General features: G+C 45.4%; 2 protein-coding genes across 10 annotated transcripts in view; one reads left to right on the plus strand and one right to left on the minus strand.

Moving 5' to 3' along the window:
* The window catches only part of SDHAF2 (succinate dehydrogenase complex assembly factor 2), a 183,472-nt gene that overhangs the window by 3,463 nt on the left and 160,092 nt on the right, over positions 1-19,917 (minus strand). For 2 of the 7 annotated variants that reach the window (XM_050757046.1, XM_050757044.1), the window contains exons 2-4: positions 15,594-15,660; positions 6,515-6,738; positions 6,233-6,342 (exon numbers count right to left, since the gene is read on the minus strand). In XM_050757046.1, the coding sequence (XP_050613003.1) occupies positions 6,233-6,342; positions 6,515-6,738; positions 15,594-15,629 (370 nt within the window). In that variant the 5' untranslated portion in view covers positions 15,630-15,660. The other 5 variants (XM_050757048.1, XM_050757051.1, XM_050757045.1 and 2 more) reach the window with 5 other exon arrangements.
* Positions 15,753-19,917, plus strand: part of CPSF7 (cleavage and polyadenylation specific factor 7) — a 28,680-nt gene continuing 24,515 nt past the window's right edge. For 2 of the 3 annotated variants that reach the window (XM_050756933.1, XM_050756935.1), the window contains exons 1-2: positions 15,753-15,861; positions 16,486-16,594. In XM_050756933.1, coding sequence (XP_050612890.1) covers positions 16,541-16,594 — 54 coding nt within the window. In that variant the 5' untranslated portion in view covers positions 15,753-15,861; positions 16,486-16,540. Of the gene's footprint in view, positions 15,935-16,485; positions 16,595-19,917 lie in introns of all 3 variants that reach the window. The other variant, XM_050756934.1, reaches the window with a different exon arrangement.

Raw genomic sequence — 19,917 nt, forward strand, 5'->3', positions numbered from 1 at the left:
GGAACCCAAAGCAGAACTGCTTGAGGCCAGGAGTTTGAGACCAGCTTGAGCAACACAGTGAGACCCCATTTCTACAAAAACAAACAAACAAAAATAGCTGGGTGTGGTGGCATGCACCTCTAGTCCTACCTACTTGGGAAGCTGAAGCAGGAGGATTATGTGAGCCGAGCTCGAAGCTGCAGTGAGCTAAGATTGCACCACTGTACTTTAGCTTTGGTAACAGAATGAGACCCCGTCTCAGGAAAAAAAAAAAAAAAAAAAAGCATAAAGCCCAGCCTGGACTCTTTTCCTCTACCCCTATGGAAGAGGCACTATCACTGAGAAATCCCAGCTCCAAGACCCAGGACCACATGGGCTACTTGGGACTAAGGCTAGACCAGGACAACAGAGAGTGCCATCCCAACCTCTCCTCTCCTGAACCAAGCATCAGGTGGAAAGCAACAGGAAGGCTGCTGCACTGGGGGATGACAAGAACAGGGACAGAGATTCCCTCTGAGACACAGAAATGCAAGGAAGGCTGAGAGCTGAAGGTAGAATAGGGTTTCTCTTAAGAAACCCTTGGCCAGGCGCGGTGGCTCAAGCCTGTACTCCCAGCACTTTGGGAGGCCGAGGCGGGTGGATCACAAGGTCAGGAGATCGAGACCATCCTGGCCAACACGGTGAAACCCCGTCTCTACTAAAAATACAAAAAATTAGCCAGGGGTGGTGGTAGGCACCTGTAGACCCAGCTAGTCGGGAGACTGAGGCAGGAGAATGGCGTGAACCTGGGAGGTGGAGTTTGCAGTGAGCCGAGATCGTGCCACTGCACTCCAGCCTGAGTGATGGAGCGAGACTCCGTCTCAAAAAAAAGAAAAAAAAAAAAAAAAGAAACCCTTTGGAGGCCGTGCGCGGTGGCTCACGCCTATAACCCCAGCACTTTGGGAGGCCCAGGAGGGCGGATCATGAGGTCAGGAGATCGAGACCATCCTGGCTAACACGGTGAAACCCCATCTCTACAAAAAATTAGCCAGGCGTGGTGGCACGCACCTGTAATCCCAGCTACTCAGGAGGCTGAGGCAGGAGAATCGCTTCAACCCGGGAGGTGGAGGTTGCAGGGAGCCGAGATGGCTGGGCGACAGAGCCAGCTTCCACCCTAAGCACATGTTAACTAACACTAGACACTGGTAATGCAATGAAGGTAACCAAAGCAAAAACAAAACCCAAGTTGAGCTTACCTCGCAACTCACTGACTTGATCCCCATACTAACAGTAAAGCAGAAGCACCCCGATTGTAAGCATAAATACATACCTCAGTCTTTACTGTCTTACCCCAATGTCTAATAATCAACACAAAATTACTAGAGACACATACACGAAAGAAGGAAAAACAACACACTGTCAAGGGACAAAGAAATCAACAGAAGCAGATTGAGGGATGACCCAGACGTTAGAACTATCAGACAGGGAATTAAAAATGACTATGACTAATATTAAAGGCGCCCATGGAAAAAGCAGACAAAATATATGAACAGATGAGAAATTCTAGCAGAGTTAGAAACTCCAAAAGTCAAACGGAAATGCTAAAAATAAATACAGTAGCAGATATGCAGAATGATTTCAACAGGCTCATCATGAGATTTGGCATCATCAAGGAAAGAATTAGTGGAAGATAAGTCAAGAGATATTATCTAATACAAATTACCCAAACTGATATACAAAGAGAAAAAAGAGTGAAAAAACACAAAACAGAGAACCCAAAAGCTGTTGGACAGACTGAGCACAGTGGCTCACGCCTGTAACCCCAACACTTTAAGGGGCTGAGGTGGATGGATCACTTGAGGCCAGGAGTACAAGACTAGCCTGGCCAACACGGTGAAACCTGTCTCTACTAAAAATACAAAAAAATTAGCTAGGCATGGTGGCACGTGCCTGTGGTCCCAGTTGCTCAGGAGGCTGAGGCATGAGAATCACTTGGACCCAGGAGGCAGAGGTTGCAGTGAGCCAAGATCACGCCACTGCACTCCAGCCTGGGTGACACAGCAAGACTGTCTCAAAAAACCAAAAAACCAAAACAAACAACCCCCACAAAAGCTGTTGGACAATATTAAACCATTTAACTAAGTATAACTAGAATCCTAGAAGGAAAAGAGGGAGAAAACAAAGCACAAGAAATATCTGAAGGGATAATAGCTGAGAATTTTTCAACAATAATAAAAGATGAAAACGCAGATCCAAAATGCCCAGAGAACCCAAAAGCATGATAAATATCAAATAAATACCTACATATATAATATTGAAATAGCTAGAAACCAAAGACAAACTATTGAAAAGATTCAGAAAAAGAAGATACACACAAAGGAACAAAGATACAGCAGACCTCGTCACAAACTATGGAAATGAGAAAACAGCACATGGTAACACAAGAGGGAATGTGAAGCTGGCGACACACCGAAGGTAACCAGAGCAAAACCAAAGCCCAAACCCAGTGGAACTCTTGACTACCTGATCTTGTACACTAAGAGCTGGAGGTAGAAGTATATCTATTTAACAGAAGAAAAAACATTGTGACCCTCGAATTCTGTATCCAGTGAAAGTATCTTCCAAAATGGAAAATCTGGCCAGGCATGGTGGCTCACACCTGTAATCCCAGCACTTTGGGAGGCCAAGGCAGGTGGATCACTTGAGCTCAGGAGTTTGAGACCAGTCTGGGCAACATGGCAAACCCTCATCTCCACAAAAAATACAGTAACAACAACAAAAATTAGCTGGGCATGGTGGTGCAGGCCCATAGTTCCAGCTATTATGGAGGCTGAGGTAGGAGGATCGCTTGAGCCCAGGAGGTGGAGCCTGCACTGAGCCATGACTGCACCACTGCACTCCAGTCTGGGTGACAGAGTGAGATCCTGTCTTAGAAAGAAAAAAAAAAAAGGGAGGAGGCGGGGGTGGGGGGCAAATTTGAAGAGACACGTCACCAAATATACATAAAGGGCTGATAAGCCCATGAAAAGATCCTCAATATTATTAGTCATTCCAGACATGCCAATTAAAGCTATAGTGATATACCAATATATACTTCTTGGAACGGCTAAAAACAAAAACAAAATCCTGATAATACAAAGTGTGGGTAAAGATGTGGAACACCAATCCCTCCCTTCAGGTCCAACACCCTGGCAATCACTGATTTGTCCCTGTAAATTTTGCCTTTTTCAGATTATCATGTAAACAGAATCACATTCTTTGAGCCCGATTATGTACTGAGTATGTACTCTTTGAGTCTGACCTCTTTTTTTTTTTTTTGAGATGGAGTCTCGCTCTGTCACCCAGGCTGGAGTACAGTGGCATGATCTCAGCTCACTGCAACCTCCGACTCCCCGGTTTGAGAGATTCTCCTGTCCCAGCCTCCCAAGTAGCTGGGATTACAGGCACCCGCCACCACACCCAGTATTTTTAGTAGAGACAAGGTTTCACCATGTTGGCCAGGATGGTCTCGATCTCCTGACTTCATGATCCGCCCACCTCAGCCTACCAAAGTGCTGAGATTACAGGCGTGAGCCACCGCGCCCGGCTGAGTCTGACCTCTTTTGCTTAGCACAGAAGTTGGCAAACTATGCCCTGTGAGCTAAGAATGAGTTTTAGAGATTGGATCTCACTCTTGCCCAGGCTGAAATGCAGTGGCGTGATCATAGGTCACTGCAGTCTCTGAACTCCTGGGCTCAAGTGATCCTCCCAAGTAGCTAGGAATACAGCGTGCACTACCAAGCCCAGCTAATTTATTTTTATTTTTGGAGACAGGGGGTCTATGTTGCCCAGGCTGGTCCCAAACTCCTGGCCTCAAGAGATCCTTTGCCTCAGCCTCCCAAAGCGCTGGAATTACAGGTGTGAGCCACTACATCCAGCCAAGAATGATTTTTCAATGGTTGGGGGAAAAAAATCAAAAGTATATTTCATAACTGGTGAAAACAGTATGAAATTCAAATTTCAGTGTCCACAATAAGGCTTTATTGAAACACAATCATATTCTTTTGTTTATCCGTTGTCTGTGGCTGCTTTCATGCTACAAAGGTCGAGGTTTGAATAGTTATGAGAGGCTGTATGGCCTGCAAAGCCTAAAATATTCACTCTCTATATTTACTATCTATATTTACCTATTACAGAAAAAGCTTACTATCTATATTTACCTATTACAGAAAAAACATATTAAAAGTTTTATTTATTTACTTATTTTTGAGACAGAGTCTCATTCTGTTGCCCAGGCTGGAGTGCAGTGGCCTGACCTTGGCTCACTGCAACCTCTGCCTCCCAGGTTCAAGCAATTCTCCTGCCTCAGCCTCCTGAGTAGCTGGGACTACAGGCACCCGCCACCACACCCAGCTAATATTTCGTAGTTTTAGTAGAGACGGGGCTTCACCGTGTTAGCCAGGATGGTCAGGATCTCCTGACCTCAGGTGATCCACTCGCCTTGACCTCCCAAAGTGCTGTGATTACAGGCGTGAGTCACTGCACCCAGCCTTATTTATTTTTTTGAGAGAGTCTCGCTCTGTCACCCAGGCAGGAGTGCAGTGGCATGATCTCGGCTCACTGCAACCTCTACCTCCTGGATTCAAGCGATTCTCTTGCTTCAGCGTCCAGAGGAGTTGGGTGCACCACCACACACAGCTAACTTCTGCATTTTTAGTAGAGACGGGGTATTGTCATGCTGGCCAGGCTGTTCTCAAACTCCTGGGAGGCAGGAGTTTTGTATCATTTCTGATACGAATATTGAGACACAAAAACAGCAGTCGCAGAGTGTGGCAGAAATGAATGACACATCCCCTAATATCCAATTTTCATCGATAACAGAATCTCCAACATAGCGGGGCAGATGGAATAGACTATATTATTTTTCCTTATGGTCAGATGTAGCCAAGTAACTAAGCTGTGGCCAATGGCAAATAAGTGGGAGTATGCTGGATAATTTCCTGAGCGGGATCTACCAAGGAGGGGTATGCACTTCCACACACTTTTTCCGGGCTGAAATGTGAACAGGACAGCTCCAGCAGCTGTCCTGCATCAAGAAGTAGACAATACATGCTAGGATGAAAGAGCAGCAAGTTGGGGTGACCTGGACCCATGACTTTTTGACGCCCCTCTGTTAGCTCTGGAGTGTGCCTTCCTCTGGACTTCCGTCATGAGAAAGACCGTTCTACCTGGTTTAAGCCATTATTGTTTTGGATTTTTTTTTACTCATAGCTAAAGTTAATCCTAACTATACACAGTTAGAATTCATTCCTCATAAAGGCAGTGTCTGAATGAAACTTTTTTTTTGAGACATAGTCTCACTCTGTTGCCCAGGATGGAGTGCAGTGGTACAATCTCAGCTCACTGCAATCTCTGTCTCCCAGGCTCAAACGATTCTCTTGCCTCAGCCTCCCAAATAGCTGAGATTGCAGGTGCCCGCCACCTTCCTCGGCTAATTTTTGTATTTTTTGTAGAGATGAGGTTTCCCTGTGTTGGCCAGGCTGGTCTCAAGCTCCTAACCTCAAGTGATCCATCCGCCTCAGCCTCCCAAAGTGCTCAGATTAGAGGCATGAGCCACCGCGCCCAGCCAGAATGAAACTATTGAGGAGCTCTGGCTATGCAGACTTAGTTGTCTGATTCCATTCCATTCCCAGCATGGTTCTTCTTCAACCTTTGACACTGTGAGCGTCACATACCCTTCCACTAAACTCCTTTTTGCTTAAGCGAGACAGACAAGTTTCTACTCTGTCTTGCAAATAAAGAACCTTAACTGTTAAAACAAATTTTATACACTTAACAAAAATTTGAACAGTGTTTGGGTTGAGTGTCTACTTCATGAATAAAAGAAAAAAATTATAGGCCAGGCACGGTGGCTCATGCCTGTAATCCCAGCACTTTGGGAGGCCGAGGCAGGTGGATCACCTGAGGTCAGGAGTTCGAGACCAGCCTGACCAATACAGAGAAATCCCGTCTCTACTAAAAATACAAAATTACCCAGGCGTGGTGGCACATGCCTGTAATCGCAGGTACTCAGGAGGCCGAGGCAGGAGAATCGCTTGAACCTGGAAGGTGGAGGTTGCGGTGAGCCGAGATTATGCCATTGCACTCCAGCCTGGGCAACAAGAGAGAAACTCAGTCTCAAAAAAAAAAAAAAAGAAAAAAAAAAAGAAAGAAAGAAAGAAAAAAATTATCTAGGATACAATTCTAGACTCAAATCAGCCTATTTTCACATTATGCTGCTTATCGTGCCCAGTACCTGTGGCCCAGTAGTAAATATCCCAGTCATTACTAGGCTCATTAATCAGGCGGTCATAGAGATTCAGCTGCTTCTCTGTCATGTGCTGCAGGTGTTCTTTAGCAAAAAGGCTAAAAACAAGAAAGAGAAAAAGAAAAAGAGGTTGAGAAGGCTATGTCTAATAAAAGAGAAGTGACACCAAGAATCCTACTCCCGGGAGTCTCTCTGAACCTACTCTGGCTCAGGAGGCTGCCTGATTTAAAAAAAAAAAAAAAAAAAAAAAAAAGGCTCCCAGTCCCATACCTAAGAAGAATGCAGTTTTCCAACATTCCCCTCTTTCTGCTCTCATAGAGCAGGCGGGCTCTTTTGGTTTCTATGGATTCATCAGTTCTCTCCTGCCATGGAGGCAAAGGGATTTCAATCATGTCCTTTTGGGAATCTGTTGGGCTGTCACCTCTGTAGAAGCGTCTGAATGATGTCACGCTGAGCAAAGGAGACAACAGGCTGTGCCTTGACAGAGCAAGCATCTGAAAAGAACAAACCACAAACATCTTTACAGTAATGACAACTATCATCACTATCATTTACTCAATGCTTACTAGGTGCTGAATGCATTCAATCACATTTAGTCATGAGGAAATTATGCTGCTGGCCAGGCATAGCGGCGCATACCTATAATCCCAGCACTTTGGGATGTTGACGCGAGCATGATTACTTGAGTTCAGGAGTTCGAGACCAGCCTGGGCAACATAGTGAGACCCTGTCTCTACAAAAAATACAAAAATTAGTCAAAGTGGGGTAGTCCCACCATGATGCCTGTAGTCCCAGCTACTCAGGAGGCTGAAGTGGGAAGACCATCTGAGCCTGGGAAGGTCAAAGCTGCAGTGAGCTGTGATCGTACCACCGCATGCCAGCCTGGGCAACAGACCCTAGCCCCCCGAAAAAAGAAAAGAAATTATGCTGATATTGTCCCCACTTTACAGCCAAGGAAAGAGAGGCTCAGGAAGGTTCAAAAACTCACCCCAAATCATCCAAATAGTAACTGCAATTAGAATTAAAACGCAGTCCTAACTGCAAATGTGTCCTTAGCCAGTTCCTTTCCAGAAAGTATGCCGGCAGAAACAATTTTTCCTTCCTTTGCACTCCCTTAAAATTCTTACCGTATGGTTTATACTCTACTCACTCACCTGTGTCAAATCCTGAGCACACAGAGACAGCATGATCCCTAATCCCCCAAAGGCTCCCAATCCAGAGAAGTGGACAAACTATCAAGATATGATGTCAAGGTGGTGACCTCAGCAAGAGGTGAAGATGGTGGAGTAGGAAACCCCAGATCTTCCTCCCCTGATGGAGACACTGAGCCAACAGCAACAAACAAACCAATTCCCTATGAGAAATCCAGAAACCAGTGAGAGGCTCCTGCTCCCCAGGTGAGCACAAAACCAGTTGCATCAAAGCCAGCAGAACAATTTGTAGCACTCATATGCCAGTCTCTCCCCTCCCTGCCCAAGCATGATCATGAGATAACCCCCAGCTCCTAGCTTCTACCTAAGATGGAAAGAGAAGACTGAAAAGTATGTATAATGTTCGGACCTTTGGGGGGATCAGGTTTCTGTTTTGTTTGAATCTAAGTACTGACAGAAAAGGGCAGCAGGTTGAGGGAGAACAAAGAACCATGGAGAACAAAGGTGACAGTTTAGACTGGCAAGCACTCACTCCCTCATCACTCATCCTTGGCTCAGTGCAGAACAAGCAGGAGAAAACTCCCACCTCCCAGCTTCTCCCTAGGGAGGGAAAGAGGTGCAGTGTGCATCCAACATTCTAGCTTTTCAGGGGCTCCCTGGGGAACTGGTTTCTGTCTCTAAGCACTTGAAAGGATCTAGCACACTCTAAATGCCTCGTGGCTTGCTGCTGATCCAGAGCTTCCCTGAAACCGCAGAGAAAGGCCAATCCAGCCCAGTGGCCTCTCCCAGGGTTAGGGGGAGTGGAGTGTGCATCTAACATTCTGACTTTTTTTTTTTTTTTTTTGAGATTGAGTTTCGCTCTTGTTGCCCAGGCTGGAGTGCAACGGCGTGATCTCAGCTCACCGCAACCTCCGCCTCCCAGGATCAAGCGGTTCTCCTGCCTCAGCCTCCCGAGTAGCTGGGATTTCAGGCATGCCCCACCACGCCCGGCTAATTTTGTATTTTTAGTAGAGACAGGGTTTCTCCATGTTGGTCAGGATGGTCTCGAACTCCTGACCTCAGGTGATCCACCCACCTTGGCCTCCCAAAGTGCTGGGATTACAGGCGCGAGCCACCACACCCTTGTAACATTCTGTCTTTTGGAGAAGCTACCAGAGGGACTGGTTTCTGTCTTGCCCAGCTTGGGGCACTGATGGGACATGGCATACTCTAAAAGTCTGGAGGCCACCGAAGAAGACAGCTGGGAGACTTGCAGCAGCTCCAGAGAAACTGCAGTATCACAGGCAGACACTAGAGGGAGCAAGAAATTACGAGCTCCTGCAAAAGGAAACCGGCAAGTCCCTCTCATTGGGAATTTACATCCACAAGTCCAGAAAAGACACATCCTCAGGAAAGGATTGAGAGGTCCTCAGAATCTCTATCCATGCTGACTGGTGAAGGCCAATCACCAGTACAAAGACCAGGAGAGACAGATGATTTTTCAAATGTAGAAATCACCAGTACAAGTTACCAAGTACATGAATAAAGAGGGAAACATGGTCCAATTAAAGGAATGAAATAAATCTCCAGAAACGAACCTTAAAGAAACAGAAGTATATGAATCACCTGATAAAGAATTCAAACTAGTCATAATAAAGATGTTCAATGAGCTTTGGAAAGTGATGCTTGAACAAAATGAGAATACCAATAAAAAGACAGAAAACATTAAAAAATAACCAAATGAAAATTTTGGAGCTGAAGAATACAGTAACTGAATTGAAAAATTCACTAGAGGAGGCCAGGCATGGTGGCTCACGTCTATAATTGTAGCACTTTGGGAGGCTGAGGCTGGAGGATCACTTGAGCTCAGGGGTTCGAGAACCAGCCTGGGCAACACAGTGAGACCCTGTCTCTAAAAAATAAAACTATATAAAAATTTGAAAATTAGGCCGGGCGCGGTGGCTGACGCCTGTAATCTCAGCACTTTGAAAGGCTGAGGCGGATGGATCACGAGGTCAGGAGGTGGAGACCATCCTGGCTAATGTGGTGAAACCCCATCTCTAATAAAAAATACAAAAAATTAGCTGGGCGTGGTGGCGGGCACCTGTAGTCCCAGCTGATAGGGAGGCTGAGGCAGGAGAATGGCGTGAACCTGGGAGGCAGAGCTTGCAGTGAGCCGAGATCGCGCCACTGCACTCCAGCCTGGGCGACACAGCGAGACTGTATCTCAAAAAAATAAAATAAAATAAAATAAAATAAACACAAAAATTTACTAGAGAAGATCAATAGTAGACCTGATCAAGCAGCAGAGTCAGCAAACTCAAGGACCAGTCATTTGAAATAAGGGTTTTTCCTAAAAAAAAAAAAAAAAAAAAAAAAATGAGAAAGAGTGAAGAAAGCCTTAGGGACTCCATCAAGGAGATCAATATACACATTATGAGAGTCCTATAGGAGAAAGACAGGGGCGGAAAGCTTATTAGAAGACATAATTGGCTGGGCTCAGTGGCTAATGCTTGTAATCCCAGCACTTTGGGAGGCTGAGGTGAACGCATCGCCTGAGATCAGGAGTTCTAGACCAGCCTGGCCAACATGGCGAAACCCCGTCTCTACTAAAAATACAAAAAGTAGCCAAGCATGGTGGCGCATGCCTGTAACCCCAGTTACTGGGGAGTCTGAGGCAGGAGGATTGCTTGAACCCAGGAGACAGAGGTTGCAGTGAGCTGAGACTGTGCCTTCACACTCCAACCTCGGTGACAGAGTGAGACTCCATCTCAAAAAAAAGACATAATGGCTGAAAACCCCCAAAGTTGGGGAAAGAAGTGGACATCCAGATTCAAGTCCAACAGATCTCAATTAGCACGAACCCAAAGAAGTCCACACTGAGACATATTTTAATCAAACTGTCAAAAGTCAGAAAAAGCTGGGTGCAGTGGCCTGTGCCTGTAGTCCCAGCTACCTGGGAGGCCGAGGTGGGAGGACTGCTTGAACCCAAGAGTTAAATTACAACCTGAGCAACAAAGCAAGACCCTATCTCTTTAAAGTCAGAAAAGAGGCCGGGCGCGGTGGCTCAAGCCTGTAATCCCAGCACTTTGGGAGGCCGAGGCGGGTGGATCACGAGGTCAGGAGATCGAGACTATCCTGGCTAACATGGTGAAACCCCGTCTCTACTAAAAATACAAAAAACTAGCCGGGCGTGGTGGCGGGCGCCTGTAGTCTCAGCTACTTGGGAGGCTGAGGCAGGAGAATGGCGTGAACCCGGGAGGCGGAGCTTGCAGTGAGCCGAGATCACGCCACTGCACTCCAGCCTGGGAGACACAGGGAGACTCCGTCTCAAAAAAAAAAAAAAAAAAAAAAAAAAAAAAAGTCAGAAAAGAGACACCAGGGATGTGCACGCACACAGAAATGTGAGGACACAGTGAAAAGGTGGCCATCTGCAAGCCAAAGAGTGAGGCCTCAAAAGAAACCAAACCTGCCAACACCTTGCTCTTGACTTCTAGCCTCCAGGCTAGAAATTTCTATGAGAAAATTAATTTCTGTTTTTCAAACCACACAGGTTATAGCAGCCCCAGTAAACTAACACAGCATGCAATGAAAATTCAGATTCCCAAGCCCCACCATAAACATTCTGGATCAGAATCTCTAGGACTGGGCCTTGGTGAATGAATTTTTAACAGCCCTCTAAGAGATTCTGATGCAGACTGAAGGCAGGGATTCCTACTTTCTGTACTAAAATAACATGGTTGAGTAAATTCTACAGAAATAAATGCGGATGGGGAGGACTATCATCATCAGTACAAGGTAATTATTCTAATAATTGGGATGTCTTATTATTTTAGCCAAATTTCACCCTTTTTTTCCTGTTACTATCAAGGCAGCATTCCATACAAGAAACAATAATGGTTGTCACAGAGTTCCAGGGAATTGTGTGACACTGTTACGAGTTGCGTTAAATAATCACCGGAAATTTCTATTGGAATATATTTGTCTTTGCAGGCAGGAATAGCTCTCTATAAAAAATAGCTGGGCGCAGTGGCTCATACCTGTAATCCCAGCACTTTCTGAGACTGAGGCGGGCAGATCACTTGAGGTCAGGAGTTCAAGACCAGCCTGGCCAACACAGTGAAACCCAATCTCTACTAAAACACAAACATTAGCCAGGCATGGTGTCCTGTAGTCCCAGCTACTCAGGAGGCTGAGGCAGAAGAATCACTTGAACCCGGGAGGCATAGGTTGCAATGAGCTGAGATCGGGCCACTGTACTCCAGTTTGGGCAACAGAACGAGACTCCATTTCAAACAACAACAACAACAACAACAACAACAACATGCAGCCTAGATAGAGCAACAATAACAACAACAAAATCCCCAAAACTCTAAGAATAAAGGTTTCTAAGACATTACAAAAAATTTATGAAAAATAATTGTATGCTTCTCTGGCTCATGTTTTATATCCTGTCAGTTAAAGACAGTTATCTTTCCAAAAAAAAACTGTCAAAAGTCAAAGACAAATTTTGGAAGCAGCAAGAGAAAAAGCAACTTACCACATATGAGAAGGCCTCCAAAAGACTATCAGATTTCTCAACAGAAACCTTGCTGGCTAGGAGTGGGATAATATAATTCAAGATGCTGAAAGAAAAGAATTGCCAACCCAATATACTTATATCTGGCAAAGCTGTCCTTTAAAAACGTTGGAGAAATAAAGACTTCACCAGATAAAAGCTAGGGAGTTCATCACCACTAGACCTGCCTTACAAGAAATGCTAAAAGAAGTCCTCCAAGTAGAAAAGGAAAGACACTAGACAACAAAAGAAAATCACGGTCTATAATCCCAGCACTTTGGCAGGTCAAGGCAGGCGGATCATGAGGTCAGGCGTTAGAGACCAGCTTGGCCAACATGGCGAAACTCTGTCTCTACTAAAAATATGAAAATTAGCCACGTGTGGTGGCACACGACTGTAATCCCAGCTACTCAGGAGGCTGAGACAGGAGAACTGCTTGAACCCGGGAGACAGAGGTTGCAGTGGGCTGAGATCACGCCACTGCACTCCAGCCTGGGTGACAAGGCGAGACTTTGTCTCAAAAAAAAAAAAAGAAAGAAAGAAAACATAAAGCTCACTGGTAATGGTAAATATATAGACAAATACAGGGCTGGATGTGGTGGCTCACACCTACACTCCCAGCACTTTGGGAGGCCGAGGCAGGAGGATCACAAATTCAAGAGATAGAGACCATCCTGGCCAACATGGTGAAATCCCATCTCTACTAAAAATACAAAAATTAGCTGGGCCTGGCGGCACGCACCTACACTCCCAGCTACCCAGGAGGCTGAGGCAGGAGAATCGCTTGAACCCAGGAGGTGGAGGTTGCAGTGAGCCAACATCGTGCCACTGCACTCCAGCCTGGCAACAGAGCAAGACTCCATCTCAAAAAAAAAAAAAAAATATATATATATATCTGCGTGTATATATATATAGACAAGTACAGAATACTATAATACTGTAACTATGGTATGTAAATCACTTTTAATTTTGGTATAGAAATTAAAGACAAAAGTATAAAAATAACCATAAAAATTTGTTAATGGAGACAATATAAAAAGATGTAATTTGTGACACCAATAACATAAAAGGGGTCATAAAAGAGCAGAGTTTTTGTGTGCAATGGAAATTAAGTTATCAATCAAAACAGATTGTTATGTTTTACATAAGCCACGTGGTAACCACAAAGAAATACCTGCGTAAGACATACAAGGAAATGAGAAATTCATTTCTCAAACTATGTGACTACAAAAAGAAAAAAAAGTCAATGAAATATAAAGGATGACAAGAGTGGAAAAAAGGAGCAAAAAAGTTGTAAGACAGAGAACAGTTCACAAAATGGCAACAGCAAGCATGGTTGGCCCTCCATATCTGTGGGTTCCACACCTGCAAATTCAACCAACTGCACACTCAACCAACTGCACACTCAACCGTGGATCAAAAATATTCAAAAGAAATAACAAATAATACAACAATTAAAAAACAACTGAGATATAGTATAACAAGTATTTACATAGTCTTGACATTGTTTTCAGTATTATTAAGTAATCTAGAAATAATTTAAAGCATATGAAAGGATGTGTGGGGTGGGGGAGACATACCTAATGTAAATGACGAGTTAATAGGTGCAGCACACCAGCATGGCACATGTATACACATGTAACAAACCTGCACGTTGTGCACATGTACCCTAAAACATAAAGTATAATTAAAAAAAAAGGAAAGAAAAAAAAAGAAAGGATATGTGTAGATTATATGCAACTACTATGCCATTTTATATGAGACTGAGCATCTGCAGATTTTGATATCCACAGAGGGTCCTACAACATTCATCCCATGGATACAAAGGGATAATTGTACTTCCCTATTTTATTTTATTTATTTTTTGAGACAAGGTCTCACTCCTAATGCCCGGGCTGGAGTGCAGTTGCAAAATCACAGCTCAATGCAGCCTTGACTTCTCAGACTCACTCCCACCTCAGCCTCTCAAGTAGCTGGGACTACAGGTGTGCACTACCACACCTGTAAATTTTTTTAGTAGAGAAGGGGTTTTGCCATGTTGCCCAGGCTGGTCTCGAATTTCAGGACTCACATGATCCACTCACCTCGGCCACTATTTACTTTAAGTATAAATGGATTAAACTCCAGGCTGGGCACGGAGGCTCACGCCTATAATCCCAGCACTTTGTGAGGCCAAGGTGGGCGGATCACGAGGTCCGGAGATCGAAACCATCCCGGCTAACACGGTGAAACCCAGTCTCTACTAAAAATACAAAAAATTAGCTGGGCATGGTGGCGGGCGCCTGTAGTCCCAGCTACTCGGGAGGCTGAGGCAGGAGAATGGCATGAACCCGGGAGGCAGAGCTTGCAGTGAGCTGAGATCACGCCACTGCACTCCGACCTGTGCAACAGAGCGAGACTCTGTCTCAAAAATTTAATAATAATAAAATAAAATAAACTCCCCAATCAAAAGACATGAAATGGCTGAATAAATTTCTAAAAAAACATTCAACTATATGCTGTACAAGAGACATTTTATTAAAACCTGGAAATCAATGGCGAAAGAAAAGCTGAAAAATTCACAAATATGTGGAAATTAAACAACACACTCTTGAATAATCAATGAGTCAAAGAAGACATCAAAAGGAAAATTAGAAAATACCTTGAGACACGCCGGGAATGGTGGCTCACGCCAGTAATCCCAGAACTTTTTGGAAAGCTGAGGCGGGAGGATCACTTGAGGCTAGGAGTTTGAGACCAGCCTGAGCAACATAGTGAGACCCTGTCTCTCCAAAAAAAAAAAAAAAAAAAGAAAAAAGAAGGAAAACAACAAAAAACAAACAAAAAGGAAACATCCTGAGACAAACTACAACCCAACATATACAAAATTGTGAGATGCCACAAAAGCAGTACTAAGAAGGAAGTTTATAGTGTAAACGCCTACATCAAAACAGAATAAAGATCAAGTCCCTGGGTCTATAGGAAAAAAAAAAAAAAAAAAAAAAAGAACAAAGACAAGGATGGGGGTAGGAGGGGAAGATAGAGACAAAGTTCGTTACTTTGTAAGAGCAGGATAGGAAAAAAGAGTAAGTTCCAGTGCTCTATTACATATTAGAGTGACTACAGCTAGTAACACTGTACTGTGTATGTCAAGATGGCTAGAAAAAGATCTTGAAAAGTTATCACCACAAAGAAATGATAGAGATTTGCGGTGATGGACATGCTAACTACGCTGATTTGATTATACAATGTACACACGTATTAAAACATTACACTGTACTCCCATAAACACGTACAATTATTATATGTCCGTTATAAACAAAACAAAGAGCTCAAGATACTATGTGAAACCACGAAAGGCATTAACGACTAAAGAACGGGGAGAAGGGGCGTCCAGAGGAAGTTGGGCTAACCCCGCCTGCGACGTAGGTGAGAGGTGAATTGAGTCTTGGACGATGACTTATCGTTTAAGCAGTTATTTCCAGACCGGCACACAGTAGGCTCACCAAAGAATGGAAGCGACCTTTATTTCCTGAGCTGCAGAATCGGCCTCTCCCTGGGCCTGCCCTTGCCCTAGGCTATCGGGCAGACGAACGCTCCCCAAGATAGAGACCACAGAAGAAGACAAAGTGTAATCCGCGCTGCCGCCCGCCCCGGACGCTAGAACGTTCTCTCTCCTCACCCGCGATGAAATCGAGAACACTGTGGACACCGCCATTTTCCCCACCTGCACCGGAAACCGGCTGCCCGGGCACTTCCGGGAACTCCTAGCCTCACGGCCAGCCGACTACGGCAGCCACGGAGGACCTGAAGCGGAAGGTGCGTCCTTGCGTATGCCGGAAGTGGCGGTGCGTGTGACGCCGGCGGCGGGGGGGCGGGACCTGGGGCGGAGAGCGGTTCGCGCGCTTCGGGCCTAGTCCGGACTCGCCGCTGCCGCCGCCATATTCCCGGTAACGGGGGCGCGCGGCCGGGGGCAGGTTGGGCCGGAAGAGGGGTCCGGGCCGGCGCTGAGGCGGGGAGGGGGTGGGTTGAGATGGGACGGCCGGAGTCTGCGGGCGGAGGGAGGCGCGGGCCTTTGAGGGAGGGGGCAGAGAGAGCGCCGGGCCGGGTGTGTGGGGAGGGAGCGGGGCGGGCCTAGCTGGGGGCGAAGAGTAGGCCTGGGTGGGGAGCAGAGGCGGCTGGAGTAGCTTGACACCCGGGGGCCCTGGCTGGAGCTGCTTTGGGGCCTAGGCAGGTGCGACGGACAGGGGATGCGGGCTTCGCCGCGGTCTTTCTTCGCAACGCGGTCCTAGGGCCCCTAGGAGCCGAAGGTGGGACTTTTCCGTCGCGCCATAGGCAGCTGCGGCGCCGACGCGGCGCTACCCGGGTCGGGCCCGAGGGTGATGGGCAGCGACCCCCGGCGGCCTGGGAGAGCGGGGGGCGGCGCGAGGCCGGGGGCGGGGCGGAGCGGGTGGGGCCGAGCTCGGGCCGCTAGGATGCTGCGTCTCTGGAGATGGGAGGTTAGCAACCATTGCCCTCCTCCCAGGCCAGGACCCTCATGCCTTCTAATTCTTGCATTTTTCCGAATCCTGCAGTGGCATCTTCCTTACTTTGTCCATCCTCCGGGCTCGCGATCTTCCTTCCGGAGCCATGTCAGAAGGAGTGGACTTGATTGATATATATGCTGACGAGGAGTTCAACCAGGTGAGGGGTCATCAGGAGCTTTGGGATTTTCCTTGATCATCTGAGGAATCATTTTCAGCAAACTGGCAGTGGTTTCAAGCTGTACCAGTTCTAGGCTTGAACACGCGTCTATCCGGTCTAAAATTTTTCCCCTGCAGAAACTTTAAAGACTACACTCCGTTCCTCTTTATGTTAATTTGAAGCTCCAGGCTTAATTTTAAAGGCTTTGATTTAAGAGCAAATAAAAAGCAAGTGTAATAGAATGGTGAATCAACCTGTAAAATTTACTCCCCAGGAAGCCAAAGTTGGATATCAGACTAACCACACTTAAAAATCAAAAGTACATTTGCTACAGTATTCAGGAGGACAGTGTTGATACCTGTTCCTTTACATTCTCAGCCTGCAGCTGGAGAAGTATAGTCCCCTCCACCGAAACAGTGCAAAGACAAAGTAGAAAAGATAACTTTAACATTTAGTTTCAACTCCATTCCAATTAAGTTTTACTTGCTTTTATAAGTAGTTTGGGCCGGGCGCGGTGGCTCAAGCCTGTAATCCCAGCACTTTGGGAGGCCGAGATGGGCGGATCATGAGGTCAGGAGATCGAGACCATCCTGGCTAATACGGTGAAACCCCGTCTCTACTAAAAAATACAAAAAACTAGCCGGGCGAAGTGGCGGGTGCCTGTAGTCCCAGCTACTCGGGAGGCTGAGGCAGGAGAATGGCGTGAACCCGAGAGGAGGAGCTTGCAGTGAGCTGAGATCCGGCCACTGCACTGCCGGATGACAGAGCGAGACTCCGTCTCAAAAAAAAAAAATAAGTAGTTTGACTCCAGTCATGAGAAGTCCACAGGCATTTTGGTATAATAAATTGTATTGATTAACTTTAGTCTTTCTAGAGGGAATAAAAGGGTAAAGACGTTAGACACACCATTTAGATGACAGATATAGACTCATGCACAGACCCTCAGTTGGATTTGTTTTTATTGTACCAGGGAACATTATACAGAAATTTATCTAGAGCTGGGCACAGTGACTCTTGACTGTAATCTCAGCTGCTCCAGAGGTTGAGATGGGAAGATTGCTTAAGGCCAGGAGTTCAATACCAGCCAAGGCAACATAACAAGATGCAGTCTCTACAAAAATGTAAAAAAAAAAAAAACACAACCAGATGTGGTGGCTTGTTCCTGTAATCCCATCTGCTCTGGAGAGTGAGGCAAGAGGTACTCCCTGAGCCCAGGAGTGCAAGGCTGCAGTGAGCCATGATTGGGCTGCTGCACGCTATCCTGGGCAACAGAGCAAGATCCTCCTGACTCTTAAAAACACAAGAAAAATTCTCTCAAAGGAATAATCTTCCATGCAGTTCAGTTTTTCCGTCTTGAGGTCAGTTCTCAAGAATGTTCCAAAGTTTCTATTGAAAACTTACTAATACGTTGCCTGGGTTATTTTCAGCACCATTCTACATAAGTTAAGCTGGCTCTTCCCATTTGCATCTTCCAGTGGGTACACATAAGGACCTGGTAAGAGCGAGTAATGAATGGGCTAGAAAAGGAATGTTTCCTGGTTGGACCCTGACTTTGATAGAAGGCAACAGAAGAGGCGGATACATGCCATTTATTTTTCACTTGGCATAAGTTTACATTAAAGTTTATTTTTTGATGCATTATGGATTTGTAACGTGGAAATTATAAACCATACACAAAAGTAGAATAATACATTGTACCCATTATACAGCTTCACCAATTATACATATTAATGGCAGGTTTCTTGTCTCTGCTCTGGCTAACTATGGTCCTTTAAATATAGCTGCTGGTTGTCTTAAATACATGAATTTTCCTCTTTTTTTTTTTTCTTTTTTCTTGAGACGGAGTCTCTCTGTCACCCAGGCTGGAGTGCAATGGCGCCATCTCGGCTCACTGCAACCTCTGCCTCCCAGGTTCAAGCGATTCTCCTGCCTCAGCCTCCTGAGTAGCTGGGACTACAGGCGTGGGCCACCACACCTGGCTAATTTTTGTATTTTTGATCGAGATGGGGTTTCACCATGTTGGCCAGGTTGGTCTTGAATGCCTGACCTGGTGATCTGCCCGCCTTGGCCTCCCAAAGTGCTGGGATTACAGGCGTGAGCCGCTGTGCACAGCAAAAAAAAATTTGAATTTTAAATAAATCGAATAGTTATGGATAAAAAAGTTCCAGATGTTAATTTAGTTACAAAATCATTGTTTTCCATATTCACTTGAATCAGACTTTTACTACCTTAAAAAAAAAAGAAACAGTCTTGCTGTGTTGCCTAGGCTCGTCTCTCAACTCCTGAGCTTAAGTGATTCTCCCACTTCAGCCTCCCAAACTGTTGGGATTACAGGTGTGAGCCACTCTGCCCAGTTCAGACTTTTTGCAGATTATGTTTTTCCCCCACTAAGATAACAAGAGCGCTCCTTAGTTCTTCTCTTTTTTTTTCTTTTTGAGACAGAATCTTTCTTTGTCGCCAGGCTGGAGTGCAGTGGCACCATCTTGGCTCACTGCAACCTCCGTTTCCCGGGTTCAAGTGATTCTCCTGTCTCAGCCTCCTGAGTAGCTGGAACTACAGGTGCACGCTGCCTCGCCCAGCTAATTTTTGTATTTTTAGTAGAGAGCTTCACCATGTTGGCCAGGATGGTCTCAATCTCTTGACCTTAGGATCTGCCCACCTCGGCCTCCCAAAGTGCTGGGATTACAGGTGTAAGCCATCACACCCAGCCGCCTTCTCTGTTATTAATGAAAAGTTTTTCCCCTTCTAATTTCTTATCTGTGGATTGATAATGGTGCCATTCATTTCATTTTGAGAAATAGGCAGAATCCATTGTCCAGTGGAACTGCTTTGTTAGAGTAGAAGTTATTGACCTCGACAGTTTGTTCTCTGGTCTCCTCTGTTAAAAAGGACTTTTTTACAGGTCTAAGACAGGCTAAAGATAGTATGTGGACTTTAATAGATGTATATATCCAACAGGCAATATTTGACACGGGGCAAGCTGAAAAAAGTGTGAATTTTGAATATCTTATGTTTTGTGGAAGGTGATGGGATGAGTGTTTCCCCCCCACACACGCAAATTAGTTATTTTTGACAAAGTTAGCGTTAGTGTCATCTGGAACCTACAGAAATTATTTAAAAAAAAAAAAACAAACTTTGGCTACAATTGTTAGAAGCTGGCTTAGTCTGAAGGCACCCAGTACAAATTGTGTTTTAGAATGTTTTAAGAATGTTACCGATTTCGCCCCAGGCTGGCCTATGCACAGGAAGCCTTTCATGTGCACTTTGCTCCCCAAGGAAAATTAATATTTTTCCTAGATGGAACCCTATGGTGCTTATTCCCA

Source organism: Macaca thibetana, chromosome 14, assembly GCF_024542745.1.
Source record: "Macaca thibetana thibetana isolate TM-01 chromosome 14, ASM2454274v1, whole genome shotgun sequence".
NCBI lineage: Eukaryota > Metazoa > Chordata > Mammalia > Primates > Cercopithecidae > Macaca > Macaca thibetana.